The 20106-nt window shown below is 35.4% G+C and overlaps 2 protein-coding genes across 3 annotated transcripts; both read left to right on the plus strand.

Moving 5' to 3' along the window:
* The first annotated feature begins 15057 nt into the window (after nucleotides 1–15057).
* Nucleotides 15058–19440, plus strand: LOC106360130 (agamous-like MADS-box protein AGL9 homolog). Of its 2 annotated transcripts, none has more exons than XM_013799723.3 (9): nucleotides 15058–15360; nucleotides 16091–16175; nucleotides 16287–16354; nucleotides 16464–16563; nucleotides 16647–16688; nucleotides 16784–16825; nucleotides 16925–17058; nucleotides 17173–18832; nucleotides 19105–19440. In XM_013799723.3, the coding sequence occupies exons 1-8, from the start codon at nucleotides 15176–15178 to the stop codon at nucleotides 17252–17254; spliced, it is 738 nt and encodes a 245-aa protein (XP_013655177.1). In that variant the 5' UTR covers nucleotides 15058–15175; the 3' UTR covers nucleotides 17255–18832; nucleotides 19105–19440. The 2 variants fall into 2 exon arrangements, with proteins under 2 accessions (XP_013655177.1, XP_013655178.1); XM_013799724.3 differs by having other exon boundaries at nucleotides 16091–16172.
* LOC106361892 lies at nucleotides 18451–19121 on the plus strand. Its single transcript, XM_013801701.3, has 2 exons — nucleotides 18451–18832; nucleotides 19105–19121. The coding sequence occupies exons 1-2, from the start codon at nucleotides 18451–18453 to the stop codon at nucleotides 19119–19121; spliced, it is 399 nt and encodes a 132-aa protein (XP_013657155.1).
* Nucleotides 19441–20106: the final 666 nt, after the last annotated feature.

Below are 20106 nucleotides of genomic sequence, written 5' to 3' on the forward strand. Positions count from 1 at the left end.
TATGGCCGTAGTCGAGACAAGTCGAACGGACGTGGACGCGGTCGAAGATCTTTTTGCCGCGGGCGAGGAAATGGTCGAGACCATGGCTCATTTGGACGAGGTCATGGTCGCGGCCATGGATCTTCATTTAAACCCCAACACTCGACCAAACCAGGCGAATCCGTGTGCCATATGTGTGGTATGAGCAATCATTGGGCTAAGACTTGTAGGACTCCCAATCATCTTGTTGACCTCTATCAAGAGAGACTGAAAGGGAAGAATCCTGAAGCCCATATGACTTACAAAGATGATGAAAATGACTTCAATCATGAGAAGGACGATCTTATGGATTATGAAACTTCATATTGTCTAAAAGACTGAAGATTGATTTCGACATTTGTAATCTAAATTTTTGTGCTCTTTGTTTTGGTTTTTCATTTCTATGTTTTCATTTCTTCGAACTTGTTTTATTAAAACCTAATAAGAGGAATAAATGATTTTATTAAAAAACGTCAATATGAATTTATAAATTGCGGGTAAGGTACACATTAAGGTCTATGACCAGATATGTATAAGGGCAAGCATTTAGATGCTTTATATTCACCCAGAGAAACCCATTGAGATTATAAAATATAGAGATATAAGAATGGTTTCCACAATGATACAATAGGCAAAAGGAAACAACAGTTCCTTCAGAGTTATGAAAATCGCCCAAGGCCATATTAAGTCCTAAAGACTATACATGCATTCTCTATTGATCCAGACTATACCAAGATCAGTATGATAGAGGCAAAAGTCATGGTAACCAGAATGGTTTACCCACAAAATTATACACTTTATGGCATGACCGGATTGACCATCCTGGTCCAAAACGTGATGCGAAATTGATATTAGAAAAGGCACAAAGAGTTATCCCATAGAATCTCACGTGTGTAGCATGAACACAAGGGAAACTCATTAGGCCATGATGTCCCAAAGCACTTAAAGATTATAGTATGTCCATGAGGGGGGAGTGAGGACAAATCCGCACATGTCCATAATATATATAGCTTGGCTGAATCCTTTTATAAATCTGTATTGGCCATTACCCATAGGTCCAAACTCTCAGTCCAAGGCTTGGGGACACACGAATTTACATGCATCTTAACTAATAAGCATCAGACCATTTAAGTGAGCATAGATATTCTCATCTCAAATTTATTACGGGTCATGAGCCAGATGTATACCATCTTGAGATATTTGGATAAGCCACCACAAATATATGTGCCGTCTAAGATGGATCCTTAGAAGAGGATGAGGATGAGGATATATGTTGGATATGAATCTCCCACAAATAATGAAGTACCTTGAGCAAAATATGGGTGATCTATTTAGTGGCCAAGCACACGAATTGCAAGTTTAATGAATCCGACTATCCAACATTAGGAGGAAAAAATAATAAGCTGGTAAGATAAACAAAATGGCATCGACCATCATTGTCTTGGCAAGATCCTCAGACTAAAGAATGTGAAATAGACGTCCAAAGATTATACATTTACAAAGCTAGCTAATCAAATGCCAGACACATTTGCTGACCCGAAAAATGACTAAGTCATATATAAACCAATTTGTAAAGCACCAACGAAATTTATGTCCAAGAGAGACACAGTCAAGTTGCTACAGAGTCTATACAAGATAGACCAATAGGTTCCAAAAGATAAGAATCCTCGGAAACAAAAGAAAGGTGCAAAAGAATGATAATCAAAATCCAAATCCGAAGTTACTAAGGAAACCATCTCAGACATGGAGATAAGGCCGGCCGGCTCTAAGGTACATGTATCAAACAATGTAGCTTGGAACGCCAAGCTGCAAAGTATTAAATTTCCTGATAATAATGAATCTCAATCGATTATATCATGTCTGGAACATAATGGAACCAATAGAGAATGTCGACATAAGATGATTTATTTGCATACAAGGTAGCACTTGAATTTATGAATATAAGCGAGGATCATGAACCCACGTTAGTATAAGAGTGCGCACCCGTAGAACAAATTGGATTGAATGGAAACGTGGGGTTAAATAGTTTTAAGAAGAAATGCGTATTTGGCCATATGATTAAAACGCCATATGATGTTAAAACCAGCGGATATAAATGGGTCTTGTGAGAAATATAAATCGTGAGATATAAAGCTGATGCTGCACAAGGATTCTCACAAAGACCAGTAATAGATTATGAGGAGACATACTCTCATGTGGTGGATGCAACTACTTTTAGATTTCTCATAAGTTTGGCTATATAAGAGAGAAAAAGTAGACTTGCAGCAAATTGATGTAGTGGCTGCATATTTATATGATCCACTGGATAATGAAAGTACTAGAGGGTATTGAGCTGAAAGTACAACAAGTTCTCGAGAACAATATTGATAATCATCAAAGTATATGATCTGAATATCCTAGGAACCTCTGGGTACAAATTGCCAAACAATTGAATATCTCAAGAAAGAGTTTGAGATGAAAGATCATGGAAAACAAAGTTTTGTTTGGGACTACAGCTTGAGTACATTAACAATGAAATCCTTGTGCATCAAATAGTATATACAGAAAAGGGTACTCAAAGGATTTAATGTGGACCAGTGTCACCCATTATCTAGTACATGGGCGTGAGATCACTTGTTTTAGACACTGATCTGTTTGGTCCACAAGAAGGACATGGTCGTGAATATCCCTGACTTGGACACGGATCCTTTGGTCCCAAGAAGGACAAGAAATATGTCTTTGGTCCGGTAAAGTCCATTACCCAAGTACCATTGGCGCCTTGATGTAATAGACAAGCCATACTAGGCCGGACATGTGTTCTTACCGAGAATCTCCTATATGTTTAGCTCATGTTCGACTATAAGGCACTAAATACATACACGTCCCTAACCTTAAGTACTATTGGCGCCTTGCCTTGATATTGAGACCATTAGTCATTAGTATCCATGAAACTCAACCATCAGGATGGGATGCGCCAACTTGAAGGACATATACGGAGATTGGAATACATAAACTGAAAGATTTTCAGTGATGTTCAGAACATGAGGAGTAATGCGTGTTGTACTCTTTTTCCTTAACCATGGTTTTATCCCACTGGATTTTCTGGTAAGGTTTTAATGAGGCAACATACAAAGCGTATTACGAACTCTGTATGGTTATGACATCCAAGGGGGAGTGTTATAAACCATATGATGGATGTCCATAACCGGTCCGGTCTATAACCGGCCCAATACCAAGAGAGAGAGAGAGACGGCCCAACCCTAGAGAGAGAGAGAGAGAGGCGGCCGCATGAAGAGGAGAGAGAGGCAGCTTAGGCTTTAGAGAAAAGGAAACCCTATTTCTTTTTCCTTGTATTTGTACATTTTCCATATTTATGTCTTTTATTTTATCTCTTTGAAACTCCCATATATAAGAGCACCTTATGATTGAGTAATAATACACACAATTTACAGATTCCTAAACCTTAAGTTCATAACAAAAAGTGTTTTATTCTCATTTATTATATTTTTCTACCAATCAGGTGAAAACAAGAAAAAAAATAGTCATTCCATTTTACTCCAATTTTTTTTTTTTGTTTTCTTATGGTTTGGAAGTAAAACTTTTCACCCTCTTATTTGAAGTTGAATTTATGGGGTGTATTGAATTTGAAATTTGAAGTAATTTGATTTTTAATGAGTTTGTAGATGATTGCCGGAGAATTAAAGAATTTGGTGTGATTTTTGTTAAAACACTCTAGAATCTCATCTAAAACAGTGAGATTTGAATTTTTATCTTTATAACTAAGGAATTCTCATCAAACACTCTATAAACAATTAAAATACTCTAAAATCTCCAACTTAAATTTTGTTTAATAGCAATTGATTTCAGAGTGTTTTATGAAATAACAAGTTCAATAACATTGAATTTTAAAATGTTTTTTAAAATCCATGTTTGAATAACAGTAGATTTGTCATTTTAATATAAATCACTTGAAATTCTTAGTTGAATACACTCCCTTAGAGTAAATAATCTATATTATAATAGATCAGTTTTTGCTCACTCCTCAGCGCGCCACGTCATCGTTTTGTGGGTCCCACTTTTAAAAAATGTAAAAAAGTGTCAAGCCCATGGCTCGAACCCGGGTTATTGAGATATAAACACCAACATTTATACCACTAAGCTAACTGATACCTTCGTACATTGATGGCCGAACCTAATATATATTTATGAAGGTCGGAAGCCCTTGCTTCTTCGGCTTCTTCTGAGGGTCGGACCTACAAGTGTGTTATGGGTTTCATTTTTAAATGGGATTCATCACGTTATATGAAAAAAAGCTTAAGTTTGTAACAATTATAGTTTTCCTATATTGTAAACTGTTGTAGTTTAATATGGGTTCTTTTCATCATTGTCTCAAACAAGTCTGAGTTACAGAGTTGCGCCGTGTGTATGTTCGTAATCTATTTTTTCACCGGTGAACTCTTCATGTCCCCATCTTAAATCACTTGATCAAAAATGCTCCTGATTTGTAGCCCCTCTGTAAACCATATATATATGATTCTCTTCTTTGATGAACTCAATCTGCATCTCCACAAAACTCATTGATTCCTCTTAGCTTTAACCATTTTCTAGAAAATGTTTCTCTCTGCCTCTCCAGTTCGTCAAACCGGCGTCCCGGCGTCCGTCACTCAACCTTCGAGTCTCTCCGCCTTGGTCGTAGTAGTCAGAGCATAGGCTCTGGCTTCCTCCGCTTCTGAGATTCCCTGAACTTCAAGAAAGACAGGGAGTTTGTGGGAATCACGGTTCTTTTCCTCGATGAAAAGGTAAGTTAATCTTCGATCTATCACACTTATTTAACATAATTGTTTTAATTTATTTCCTGATTCTTTGTTGGATAATACTATTTGCAGATTCCGTGATTCATGAGTTTACTCCCGTCGGACATGCTAGTTATTACATGCCATCGTTGAAAGCAGATTCCATTGTGAAAGTCGATCGTTTTGAGGTTGCTAGGTGCTCCAAGTGATTGCGAACACAAACCTAGAAATTGGTAAACATAGCATATTTGGCATCTCCAAGCAAGATTACAATCAGGCAAATTCAAGTGGAATGACATACCAACAACTGAAACTGGTAATTAGTCAACAACTTATCTCATATTTTCCTTATCTGAAAAAATATACTGTGTTTCTGATCTATTTTTTCACCTACGCAACTTTAGCCTCTGTCATGGATAGTTCTCTCCCAAGAATTGCATTGACTATGGTTTCTGGGAAGAAAAAGATCTTGCTCCTGAAAAAAGACCGTGACAACCCTGTTGTAAGATTTTAGTTTGTGCAGAACAAAAAAACTTTGATTTATTTTCTATTTATTATAGTGATAGTTGTTGACAATCATTAGTAATTTGCCAGTATATTTTTTATGCGGCATTTCAGAACTCTCCATTCCAAGCGGAACAACAGATGGAAGCTAATTTTTCTGGAAGCTCCTCGACTTCAAGACAAGATCAGAAGATAGATGTTGGTGGGAGGTTAATTAAGAAAATACTTCAGAGAAGTGAGACGGCCTAGCCAGACTTCATCTTTTGTACAGCCTGAGCAAAGAGTGGAACCTACAAAACACGAGAGAAGAAAAAACAAAACACGAAATTAACATATTCAGATCTTCTCTCTTGCATGTCTAACATCTGGCGCCGACGAAACTCAATACCCACGGCAGATGAAGCTGATTCAAGTAAACCTCTCATCAATCATGCTTAAAATCAATCTACGCTTTTCAATCTCACAATCTAAGAAACAATTTTACCTACATGAATCGGGAAATTAGTGCCCACATTCCCGACATAGAGAAAAAAAAAGGAGTTGAAGTCCTTACAGTTTTTTTCAGTATTAGACTAAACCACAGATTCAAGGCCTAGTTATTTTGAAACCCTAACATTTTAAATCTAAATTTATTATCTTTTTCCATGCACTATTTGATTTATATACAAACAACTACCTAAGTAAACACTAACAAGTTCCATCACCCTCAACTTTGAACATATAAGATATAAAAATATCAACATATGACTTCGTCGCCCATTCTTATATCAAACTCATCAACCTATGTAATATCCAAAGTCTCATCAATCACATCAATCACATTATAGACAAAAAACAATAAAATCCCGTAAACAAAACTATACAATACAACTATAATGTAGCCGACCCCGCGCTTACGCGGAGACTATGCACCTAGTATAAATAAATGAATGTGTTCGTTTTACTACTCTAGTTTCCACTTTTTATTTTCCTCTCTTTTACTCAATTGATTTTTCACCTAATTATTCTGAACTGTTTCCAATCACACTCGCAGTGATCCCAATTACGCAGTTTTGTGCCCCAAGTGTGTTGGCCCGTTTTTTTATATGTTCTCATTGAGTTACTATTATTTAGACTAGGGGTATAACCCCCGCGCAAGCGCAGAGCCGGATAAGTTATTCATCGTTGTGTAGTTTTGTGTACGGGATTTTGTCGTTTATTTTTTTCCACTTTTGTTTTTCCGTGTTGTATATAATGGTGATGAACATAACATTTGGAAGTCACACAGTTTGATTAAGTTGATATAAGAATGACCGGCGAATTCATATGCATTATTTTCGTAATGATTTGATCGACCATTAGCATTATTAGCGCTTTCATGTTCAAAAGATAAAGTTTATGAAGTTGTTTAGTATTTACTTAGGTAGTTGTTAATATATAAAACAAATAGTGTAAGAAACAAAATATAAAATTTGAATTCAAAAAATTAAACAATTTTATCAAACAATAAATTAAATCATTTTCTTATTTTACCTAAATTAATTTCAAAAATATAGAATTGTAATAAACTATTTTTTTAAAAAAATTAATAACTCTAGAAAAATTTATAAAATTATATGGTTGCAAAATTATTTATTTTTAGAGTTTTACTCGACTTTGTTAAAAATAGTTTATGGTGGACAAGAAAAATGTCAGAAATAGGTAAACCAAAAAAATACACCACTGACAAATCTTGTATGAGTTAGAACCCGTCAACGTTTCATTAATAATCCAAAATAGAAATAAAATCTCCGAACAGAGAAAACATGCAAGGGAAAAAATATCCAAAGTTTATGATGGAAAACAAAGATAATAGCAGTTTTTAAAAATGCATAGAAAAGACGTTGACGGGCTGATAGGAATATAATAGATATTTCCAATCACTCATGACAGCGCTTGCGGTTGTTCTGAGCGTCTGAAATCTCTGGAGGATCTGCTGCAGCACATTCCTCATCGACCTTGTCTCCCAAAACAGACGGGCCCGATGATGCTGCCAATCCTACGTCACCTTCACTGCTTGGAAGAATGTTCTCACTGTGCTCCTGAAATACATGAACGTGATGACAAGTAAAATTAGACAACCATGCCATGGTTCTCTATGATGGTATCTTCAGTGATGGTGGAGATAGTGAAGGTACGGTGATTGCTATTAATGGCTTCCATCAATTTGAGAGCTCTCCATGTTTTGGGCTTGATCTTGGCAAGTAGCTATGAATACATCAAACACTATATTGATGGCATGTGATTTAAATCGACCTAGAGAGCTTGCAACAACATAGACGGTGAGGTTCTTGAGTATATTGAGCTCCACCAAGCCAGACACACTCGTTTTCAACACCTTGTTCCCTATCTCTGTTCTAATTACTGCCATGTCCCTCGATGCAGTTCACCGCAGCAGGTTTGTTAATGTCGGAGAAGAAGTTATCTGACCAATAAATTTCAAGTTTTTAAGTCTCTAGATGACATTAAGTTAAAAGACATTGTTTTAAAATCAAACCAATAACATACAAAAGGAACTCACCAGAGATTCCGATCACATCCATGTCAGGGGAATCATCGCTGAGGAACTCAATAACATTATGCACACCTTTAGTTACCATGTCCATCCCCATTGCACCACACCGGTGTTACAACTGAACCATACATAGCCATTTTTTCCCTGCCAAAGTACAGTGGACAGTTTGTAGCCTCGTAAATCTAATTGACATGCATCCACAAAATCATTATTTCATCAGCAAAAGTTTCATTCTAGAGTCGAACCACACCACAAACATAAAAAAAATTTACATCTTGGTGGTACCTGTTGAAAATGACAGCCGACGTTTCGAAGTGATCTGGATTCTCCTAGGAAGGCTTAAGTTCCATAGCACGTTGGCACGACAAAAACCGGACAATAGGCGCTCTAGTTGTACCGTCCTTCAGCTCCGCCTGAGACGTACCCAGCCTTGCAGTCTCTGTTAGTCCTAGCAACCAAATAACTTTCCGTTATAGCCCATCAGAACAGAGTTTACATCATATTAGTTAATCAGACAACTTCAAAGCAATCAATCAACTTTCACGATCGACCCCCCATCGTAGCGATGGATGGTAGTGATTCACACGAACTGGGATAGAACTGTGGATCTCAGAATTCTACCCAGAGAAACATACGCTTAAAGTATTAAAACTGATAGCTTGAATATTGATTAAACAAATATGGTATATAGTATTCCATAGAAAGTCAAATTGTCAATACCTTTTCCTGATTTAAATCGACCTAGAGAGCTTGCAACAACATAGACGGTGAGGTTCTTGAGTATATTGAGCTCCACCAAGCCAGACACACTCATTTTCAACACCTTGTTCCCTATCTCTGTTCTAATTACTGCCATGTCCCTCGATGCAGTTCACCGCAGCAGGTTTGTTAATGTCGGAGAAGAAGTTATCTGACCAATAAATTTCAAGTTTTTAAGTCTCTAGATGACATTAAGTTAAAAGGCATTGTTTTAAAATCAAACCAATAACATACAAAAGGAACTCACCAGAGATTCCGATCACATCCATGTCAGGGGAATCATCGCTGGGGAACTCAATAACATTATGCACACCTTTAGTTACCATGTCCATCCCCATTGCACCACACCGGTGTTACAACTGAACCATACATAGCCATTTTTTCTCTGCCAATGTACAGTGGACAGTTTGTAGCCTCGTAAATCTAATTGACATGCATCCACAAAATCATTATTTCATCAGCAAAAGTTTCATTCTTGAGTCGAACCACACCACAAACATAAAAAAAATTTACATCTTGGTGGTACCTGTTGAAAATGACAGCCGACGTTTCGAAGTGATCTGGATTCTCCTAGGAAGGCTTAAGTTCCATAGCACGTTGGCACGACAAAAACCGGACAATAGGCGCTCTAGTTGTACCGTCCTTCAGCTCCGCCTGAGACGTACCCAGCCTTGCAGTCTCTGTTAGTCCTAGCAACCAAATAACTTTCCGTTATAGCCCATCAGAACAGAGTTTACATCATATTAGTTAATCAGACAACTTCAAAGCAATCAATCAACTTTCACGATCGACCCCCCATCGTAGCGATGGATGGTAGTGATTCACACGAACTGGGATAGAACTGTGGATCTCAGAATTCTACCCAGAGAAACATACGCTTAAAGTATTAAAACTGATAGCTTGAATATTGATTAAACAAATATGGTATATATAGTATTCCATAGAAAGTCAAATTGTCAATACCTTTTCCTGGGTACTATGTTTTAGGCGGAGAAAGGTGGCGGGGACAACGACCGATTAAGCAACAACAACACTGGAGGCTGACATCTTCGAAGGTTGGCTAAAAGCTGCGACAGTTCAATTTAGGAGTAATTTAATAAGAGATATGGGTCTCAAGGCTTGTTTGAGGAATTATATATACTGAGACGGATCATTTCAGAGGTGAAACAGTACCATAACTGATCGTTGGAGATATAGAGAGGTGAAGATGAAAAGTTTCAGAATTTTTTTTGATAAGCTAAAAGTGTAACGCTTCGGTTTATCGGTGGAGACAAAGTACTATAAAAATCCTAGATACATACAAAAGAGATTTAGTCCACTTATAAGTTTTATTGGGTCAGAATGCGGATTTTACTAAATAGGTTTCGATGATCAAAGTTACACGTGAGTATTGAAACATTACAGTTATGTGTGAGATCCACTATAAGAAATCTTTCATAAATATATATTAGTTCCGGTAATCAATGTACAAAGTATCCTTTAGTTTAGTGGTATAAATGTTGGTGTTTATATCATAGTAACCCGGGTTCGAGCCACATACTTGACATTTTTTTACACTTTTTAAAAGTGGGGCCCACTTACCTGCTGACGTGTCGCATCAGGAGTGATGAAACTCGCTCATTATAATGTAGATTTTAATATCTTTTTCTATTTTCTATTTGTTTTGGCTCGTTAATCGTGATCTTTCTATGTCTTGGAAATAGATAGATTAATACTAGAGTAATCAAAACTCCGTTTACGTAGTTGACTATACTTGTATAGAAACACACATATTTACATTTTATGTACAAGTATAGTCAATTATGTAAACTAAGAGTAATTAAAATGGAGTTTTTATTACTCTAATGAAGTAATGATTGAGTGTGCTGAAGTGAACCATGTGACTGATCCAAATGAAAGCCAATACTTAATACAATAAAATGTAAAAAAGTGTATTAACTTGAAAGTTAAAAAAGATGATTTGTATTTTTTTAGAAACAAAAGATGTTTTGTAGTATAATAACAATTAGATTCATCATTATTTAAATAGAAATTTTTAAATTATTTTAAAATCAAATATTATTAACTTTCTATTTGATAAACTATTTTAAAATATTGAAAATATTTTAAATTGTGAATTCTAGAACTATTCTAATAATTTTAAAATTCTAATAATTTTAGAATATTTTAGAATTGTTCTAATAAGGTTTAAGGTTTGGAATTTATGGCTTATGATTGATGGTTTTGGGTTTAGAGTTTAGGATTTAGAGATTAAAGTTTAGGATTTAGAGTTTATGGTTTATAGTTTTGGGTTTAGGATTTAGAGTTTATAATTTAGGATTTAGGATTTGGGGTTTAAAGTTTAAGGTTTAGATTTTTAGAGTTTTGGGTTTTGCAGACGGCAAGCAATGTTGTTTTTTCAGCCATTTATTTTTTAATTTTATTATTTTTTTAGCTAATTTTAAATGACAATATGGTTGATTATAAAAAGTGAGGTGAATTTAACCATTCGCCATAGGAGGTGAACCTAAGCATTGTTTCGCATCTCAGGGATATATGTCTAACATCCAAAGCCTACAAATAGACCATGTATGATGTAGCTCCGAAATAATTAAATAAATATAGCAAAGTGTGGAGATGTTTAAACCAAGCATATTTGGTGTCCAGTTTCTATAAAAATACGATGTCTTTGGAATACATGTAAAAATACCTGAGTTTGTCAACATGCGGTAACCAACTTACCGCAGGATAGTTACGGATCGGATTCAATCGTTTCGTGGACACTTATTATAACCCAGTTCTATATATGTTTATGTTGCCATCCAAAAAAAAAAAGTTGCCATCCATCATCATGAGTGAAATTGTCACATAGCGACGTACTCGATAGTCATTTGTCACGGAATGACGATAATGATTGGTTTTATGTCTGTCGACGTCGCTAAATCGTAAATCCTTTTCTTTTTGTTGGCAACGGACTTTTCATAGTCACGTCCATGACAAAACCGTTAGCCACATCCGTAGCTATATACAGCATTGAACACGTTGGAAGTAGATGATTGAGCCCAAGACCGAGAACTCGAAAGCCTCTAAGCTGTAGCCACTGACTTATAGTAATCAACATCAAAGGTATGAGTATGACATCTAAATTATTAGTTAATAGACTTTAATATATTACTTCGTTTAAATATTGTTTTATCAGCTTAAGCCAAAGACCAGTTCTTTTTTTTTTTATCAAACCACAGACCAGTTCTAATAAGTACTAATAATTGGGAAAATATTTAGTATGTTTATTTTTTTGGGTAATATTTAGTATGTTTTTTCTGTCAGCCGAAATACTCACATGTCTTGCATTCATACGTGACTTCATATCCTCCTCGTATAATACAAAGACAAGCTTGTAGAGTTTCTGAGGTTTCACAAGGATCGATGAATTATATCTTCGATGTCTTTAATCACTACATTAATGCCAACATGTTTAATGGGATTTTTTTATCTGAAACTTATAGTGGATGCAAGAAACAAAGCAATATAAAAAAGAGAAATCAATATTCATTCGTTAATATAATTTTGTTAGTGATAATGTGATATGAGATTGTGAATAACATGTACATTAGTGTGAACCATTTTTCCTGGAAGCTGAAACCTTTTATTTGATGCATAATGACTATGAGTCTAGGACTACAGTAACTTACTATATATCGCAGCCTGTTGGTGAAAAAAGAAAAATAAAGAGAGGCTGGTCCCCAAAGCTTAAAACCCCACTCAATAAACCCAAGACGTGACTTATTCGAAGATAGCCCCCATCTTTCTATTTTTGGCAATGAGGTCCCCTTCCCATTACGTCTTGACATGGACCCTGTCTATCTATTTTTAGCAGCTTAATCCGACGGTTCTCATTCCTCATTCAATCCTCCACGACATCGTCTGATAACCGTCCGATTCAATCTCACAGCCAATGGACCACATCACCAGTACTCCGCAACTTAGCTGTCCTGTAGGAAGGATTTCACGTGGCATTTATTTGTAGTGCAACTTGAAAGTTGATGTGTGGTGGTCTCCACCACCGTTCATCACCGTTTCTTTAGCATCAAGATTCTATCTTTCCTATGTGTAATATAGCATGTTTGATTTTGAGAACTCATCATAACCGTTGGATCTCATCGATGAATTTTTATTCTTGGTAGGTCCTGTGTGTGCTTCAGGGCATAAGATCCCACGCAGAGAAAAGAGTAGTGCTTCCTTCTTTCTTTCTTTCATATTAACCCTTTTTATTTATATTCGACGATATCCATTTACGAATTATTTATATATCTTACAAAATCTCACGTCTTATCATTAAAATATAGTATAGCCCTTACAGAATTTTTGTTTTCCTTTGGATAAAAATGCCTTACGGAGACTTCAAGAATGTCTTTGGTTTCTTGAAATGTTTAAAACTAAAAATAGTGTCCTTGTTTTGGTCTTAGACCTTAGATCGACCACATATATGATACATGAGGATTATTTGAAGTTTCTCGGCATTAAAAAAGGTCGAAGAAGATAGTACAACAAGAGAAGGAAAAAAACAGAAGATCATTGGTATCAATGACACATCAATAATAAATAGTTGAATGTACTTTAGTTTCTCTTGATGCACAACATCTTTATCAATTGTCGTCATCTTATATTGAAAAATATGACCACAGCTGATAAGAAGAGAATACGTACTTGACTACTTTTCTCATCATACCCTCTTCTAACTAATTTTGATTGTATATTAACCAGTAATTTATTTTTTTAGTTATTTCTTACATTAATAAAAGAAAGTAAAATGCCTTATTCTCGAGTCGTACTTAATTAGGGATATAAATATATTAGAACGCATACAAATTTGCTAGAAATGCTTAGACGATCAAGCTAGAGAATCAACTTTCAAATCAGAGAAAATAAGCTTATTTAACCAGACAGAATAATAATGCTATGTTTAGTTTTTCTAATTGAATCATCCCTTTGTGTCCATCACCTACTTACCGGTCAAAATAGAGCACTAAGAGTTTTGGTCGGACATGATCTCTAACATCGGACGAACCCTAAGATAACCAAATTAAACTATAACCTATATTCAAAACTCTGTTTATTCTATCCATTTATGTTTTACATCAACTTTGTATGTATTTGTGTCTCAGATTCGCATACCAAAATAAAGTTATCAGCATGGGAGTGTTTCATAAACTAATAAGTATATAACAGACATGTATATTTTATTATGAGACTATTGTCATTTTTAATAGAAACAAATTAATTTCAGTAACAAAAATATCTAGCGCATTGTAAAAAGAAACGAATCTAGCACTAAGAATTTAGATAGCGTCACAACATAAATGAATCACAAATAAGAGTGTGATTTACTTTACATTTTTACACCAAGCACAAGGGTAGTTCTGTAAGTTAAAAGACCGTACAAGGCTTCACCTAGTTGAGGTTAGGTCATATGATCCCCTGAAATCGATTACAAGAGTTAAAAAATAAATATAAAATCAGGTGGGTTTAGCAGACCCTACCATCCAGATTGCGACACGTGTCAAAACTCATTCATTGCCCTACTCTTCTCAGTTTAGGGTTGCCATCATTCATCATCCCACATCCTCTCATCGTCGATTCTCCACCGTAGAATGAACTAATCTTTCATTTTCCAATATCTCTGTCTCTATCACCATATTAAACTAAAGCTTTAATTTAATGGTGTTAAATGTTAGGGTTTAATGTTGGAATTCCAATTAATCCTCCATAATCAAAGTAAAAGAAGTATCTAACTTTCTTTAACAGGGTCACATCCACATTAGTCTAAACGAAATACTGATAAGGTGTTATTGGTTTATATATTTTGATTGATTTAGAAATCAATATATTATTTATAAATCCAAGTAAAATATGTAAATTCGGATGTTTTCCCTCGGATTTGAGTCTTTGTATTTTTAACTAAAAAATCCAAACAAATCAATTATAAAATCAAATATATTGATAAATCCGTACGATTGAATAACACTTGATTTGATACATAATTTATGAATCATTAAACCAATAACACATGATTTTAATACAGATTTGAAAATCATATAACCAATAACACTAGATTTAGTTCGAATTTTCAAATCCATAAAAATACAACAACCAATAACCCCTACTGAAACTGAAACTATTTCTAGTGTTTGATGAGAATAATGGGAAGATCTTAATTTCTCTTCTCTTGCCAATTTTATATAAACAAAAAAGAGACCCAATTTTCTAGGTTTGAAAATATCTAAGCATCGATGGAGTAGTTAACATTTTCTGTTTGCAACATTTGCATAAATCCTATGTGGTGGTTTGTAACAATTGTAAATAGCACACGTACAATAATTGAAGGGTATATGAAAAGAGAATAACGAAGCTGACAAGTTAATGTACTTTAGAGAAGTGATGTGAGATACATGTGTATATATATATTTGTACAAATGAATGCATGTTCACACTAAAAGTTAGAAAATAAGAGAAAATAGAAAGAAAAGAAAAAAAATAGAGAGAGGGGGCTCATTCGTATATAAATATATAGAAGAAGGGAGAGAAAGAGAAGATTAAGAGAAAGAAAAAAATGGGAAGAGGGAGAGTAGAGCTGAAGAGGATAGAGAACACGATCAATAGGCAAGTGACGTTTGCAAAGAGAAGGGGTGGTGTTTTGAAGAAAGCATACGAGCTTTCCGTTCTATGTGATGCAGAGGTTGCTCTCATCATCTTCTCTAATAGAGGAAAACTGTTCGAGTTTTGCAGTAATTCCAGGTATTCATTTATATCCATTTTTGTCTATTGTTTTGATAAGTAAAAGAAATGTGTTGTATGGGTCTTTTTTATGTGTTGTTTGTGTCGTACGTTTTTTCTTTCATCCTTTAAAAGAAAGCAAAGAGGAAACTAAAATTATTTATAACGTTTTTAATATGTTTTTGAGTTCCGATGATTTCCATTTCTGTTTTGATTTCTCTCATCTGTTTTCTTATCAAAGTTTTGTTGCAGGGTCGTCCTAATTAAGCTTTTAGCTTTTTGTGTTCCCTTAGTATTTCTGCTTAATTTAGATGACGACGACGTAGGAATTATGAGAAGCCATCTGATCTAACATAATATTATTAATAATAAGAGGTTTCTCATGAATAATCAATTTACATATAAAAGAGTTTTCTATACCTTTTTGACCCAATCCGATTAAATCAGTCACCAATATTGCTGTTAAAGTCAGAGGCTCTTGGGAGTGATTCAACTAGCTAGGGCTTATTGGCACACTTTTGTAACCCGTCCTATTTTGGTTTGATTTTGATGCTAATGCTAATGTCAATTTCATCTTATTATATCCATTGGATCTCTGAAAAGACTCCCAGATTATTCTGTAAACCATAGCAAGAAAACGTTTTAACAAGATTTGCCTTCGTTGATTTGAAACTTATTTTTTCATATTAATTACTGAGGTAAAATTTTGATACAATACTACTTAGTACTGACCATTTTAGTTGTGAAACAGCATGCTTAAGACACTGGAGAGGTACCAAAAGTGCAACTACGGACCTCCAGAGCCCAATGTGCCTTCAAGAGAGGCCTTAGCAGTTGTACCCCCCCTTCTTCTCTTTCTTATTCTTTTACCCTTGATTTTTATTTTTTCCTAATATGCTTTTATTAATTCAAATCCAATAATGTTATTTTTTTTTTTGGCAAAGCAGGAACTTAGTAGCCAGCAGGAGTATCTCAAGCTTAAGCAGCGTTACGACGCTTTACAGAGAACCCAAAGGTTAAACTAATTGACTAATAATTAAGCTAGCTAGCCCAGAGAGAGTTTTTTAATTACAGATGTAGAATTTAATTATGATGGTATTTTTGTTTGTCTTGAAATCTTATAGGAATCTATTGGGAGAAGATCTTGGACCACTTAGTACGAAGGAGCTTGAGTCACTTGAGAGACAGCTTGATTCTTCTTTGAAGCAGATCAGAGGTCTCCGGGTACTATACTTCTTCTATTTCTCTCATCATTTATGCTACACTATGATATCCATATAAAGTAATACGCTTTATCAAATTTGCAGACACAGTTCATGCTCGACCAGCTCAATGATCTCCAGAGTAAGGTAACGACAAATTTGAATGCTGAAGCAAATGGCATACATATATGTATACACTAATTAATAATACTCATTCTCGTATGAATACTAATTTGAATCAGGAGCGCATGCTTTCGGATACAAACAAAACTCTACGGCTAAGGGTAGTTCCTTACGTTCTCATCGTTCACAACAATAACGAATTAATTTGGTTATTATTTTTAAGTATGGATCCACTAATTAACAAGTGTACTACGTGGCAGTTAGCTGATGGGTATCAGATGCCATTCCAACTTAACCCGAACCAAGAAGAAGTACATGTTGACTACGGGCATCATCAACCGCAACAACAAGCTTTCTTCCAGCCTTTGGAATACGAGCCCATTTTTCAAATCGGGTAACTTAATACTTTATATATAATTACTAACCAATTTTGAGATCCCTTGTAGTGTGTAGATATTACATTTTTGATACCTTAATTGGATGTTTTTTCTTGGTAACGCTGGAACAGGTATCATCAAGGGCAACAGCAAGATCATGGAATGGGAGCAGGGCCAAGTGCGAATAATTACATGTTGGGTTGGTTGCCTTAACCAACTCTATTTGAAACTTTCTTCATATTTGTTCTTTTTGACATTTTTAAATCAAAACTTTCTCCTAGCTTTCCTCTTCGGCTACATGATGATTACCTCTCTCTATATTACTTTCTTGTGTGCATGTGTGTAATGTTTATTATGATATTTTCAACAAAATTATACTCCGCATATGATTTGGCCATGCATTCCTCGTACACTGTCACACTAGGATCTTGAGTACAATATATATATACATGCCCCTGTGTAATTCAAGTTTGTAAGTACAGTATATGCTTCCAGTTTCAAAATCGTTTTTTAGCTCCCATTCATGGCTTTGAATAAATTATAAGTTAGGTATAGTGGATTCCAGAGCCTCATGTAGTTATGCATACCACCAACATATGTCTCTAGGCCCACCTCTAATATTATTTTGGGCTATCTAAACACAGGGCCTATCGAAAGCCCATATTCCACGAATTTGTCAACATTTTCACTGAACGACCTAAGGTAAACTAAAATCAGATACAAAAGAAAATCATTAGAAAAAAAAACTGCTCAGAGAATTAACCAGCATATGTGCGAGGCACGTGCAACAATTCCATTGCTAGTTTATTGGTGAATAAATATTTTTTTGTTTAGGTTAGGTCCTTACAATATTATTAGTCACTTAAACTCCAATATTATTATTTCACAAATTGTTATTTATTGTTATTATTATGATTATGATGGTTCAACGCAAAGAGCCCGATTGAATAGACACGTTTATAAAGTGCAGACAATTTCAAAAAGAAAAGTAACACACTCTTATTTTGTTCAAAACAAAATAACCAAAAGAAAAATACAAAGGAAAGTATGATTGGGACAAATTTATTACAGGGAGAGAGAAAAGATTAGATAAGAATGTCGTAGAAGATAAGCACTCTACGCGTCATTAAAGGGACCCACACTCCCCCCCCCCAAATTGGTCTGAATCCAGCATGTCCATACTCGCCTCACCCTCGCGTGTTCACACGCGTGTCTTGTTTCTTTATGGTTGCTTTTTCTCGTTATCTAAGGACACACACGTTTCTTCTGTTCAGAGAGAAAGATTTATATAAAAAGTCAGTTTCAATTTGCTCGTCTGTGTTTCGGTTCTGTCTGAACGGTCATCATCATCATCATCGTCTTCATTACTCCTGCCATTAAACCTTTCTTGAGAATATTATTTGTGAACGATGAGAAGCCAACGAGATCAAGACTCCAGGGCTTTCTACGATCTCTCGGCTCTTGTCCTGAGCCTCCTCCGCTCTCCGCCGATGCCGATTTCTCTCCCCGATCACTTCCTGGATTCGCCGATGATGAGGAGTCGGTCGCCTTCGATGGCTCATATATCTCCCTCGGGGTTCGCGTCGCTGCTGCTGGGTATATCGGTGGCTCTGATGCTATGTGGATCCGTGACTTTCTTCATCGGCTTCCTCTTGTTGCCTTGGGTTCTGGCTCTCATCGTGGTTCTTTATGTCGCCGGGATCGTCTCCGCCATTTCCATGGCTGGGAGGTCGATCCTCTCTTACGTCTTGACGCCGCCGCCTTCTTTTTCATCGAGGAAGGGCATTTCTGGTAATTTTATTGAAACTTTTACGATTTATTATATTTTGTTGAATCGTCCTGAGGTTTAGTAGTTTGATGAAGATCTTGTTAGAGATTGGTGTTTGAGTTTAATTACGGATTAATCAAACATAACGTGACGGCAACAAATGCAAAATCAGATTAGTCTATATTCATTTTCACATTTACTTTTTAATTTTTTTGTGTGGATGACTTCTGAAATTTAATTTAAAGCTATTGTTTTTGGGTTTGAAGCTAATTCACTTTTGTTTCTATATTCCCAGAATGGAAGCTGTTGTGAAGTGACGAAAACCTCAATTATCATCCGGAAGAGCGGGACAAAGAAGATGGATTGAGTATATAACAACGCAATCCAGATTAGAGATTTTCTATATATGTTCTTTTATCTGTATTTTGGGGGGAAATTATGTGGATATTTGGGAGTTTTTATGTTTTCTTTTACTTTTTCAAAAAGAAAAAAAGATTTTTATATTTCACTGTTAGAGAAATGGAGAAAGCGTTCTGAGTTTGTGCTTTTTCCATGGATGGTTTTATTATTATTATGTAACATAATTTATTTAGGAAAAAGATCTTAAAAAAAGATTATAGGATTTCGACTACAATCTGTCTCGATTTGTTTGTACCTTGGAGTAGCAGTCAACCATTGGTTAATATAGTTTGATAAAAAGGCGCCAGGTGCAGATCATGGACAACCTCGAATTGTCAAGTATGGGATGAAGCTTCACACTCCGAATTTTAACCGAAATGATTTGGTGGTTTAAAATTGCATTATAGCTTCTCTTGGAAATAAAAAGAAGAAAAAATGGTGGAAGAGGTACCGTAACTTTTTCAAGAAGCGGTCGGTCAATAGATGTTATGTGTCTAGTCATGACTTAGTTACACGTCCATTACCAACAAAGACTTAAGCTAATAATAAAAAAAGTAATAATACAAGTGTAAGCAATAAACATCTTTCAAGCGGCGGAGAGAAGTTGGAGAAAAGAGGTTGTGTGTGAATGTAGTCAAGTGAAGATGTGGAGGTTCCGAGCAGAGCCAATGAGAAACTTCTTGATGAGAAGAGGAATAGAGAAGCTGCTGCTTGTGTTGGTGACTCTTTTCATCGAAGACGAGAACGATCAGCTTTTTCCATTCCTTCTATTTTTGGTTTAAATTGATTAATCTACTGTTGCCCCAACATCAACTTTTTCTTCTAGGTACAAGATTTAATATGATGTTTGGGTAAATCAACTTTGTGAAAAGAAAACTAAATGCCTCTGTGTAATGAG

Source organism: Brassica napus, chromosome C3, assembly GCF_020379485.1.
Source record: "Brassica napus cultivar Da-Ae chromosome C3, Da-Ae, whole genome shotgun sequence".
NCBI lineage: Eukaryota > Viridiplantae > Streptophyta > Magnoliopsida > Brassicales > Brassicaceae > Brassica > Brassica napus.

Coding starts and splice junctions, on each gene's coding strand:
- LOC106360130 (XM_013799723.3), top strand. CDS start 15,176: ATGGGAAGAGGGAGAGTAGAGCTGAAGAGGATAGAGAACACGATCAAT. Junction 16,689..16,783: donor TCAATGATCTCCAGAGTAAG/GTAACGACAAAT, acceptor AATTTGAATCAG/GAGCGCATGCTTTCGGATAC. Junction 17,059..17,172: donor GAGCCCATTTTTCAAATCGG/GTAACTTAATAC, acceptor ACGCTGGAACAG/GTATCATCAAGGGCAACAGC.
- LOC106361892 (XM_013801701.3), top strand. CDS start 18,451: ATGAGAAGCCAACGAGATCAAGACTCCAGGGCTTTCTACGATCTCTCG.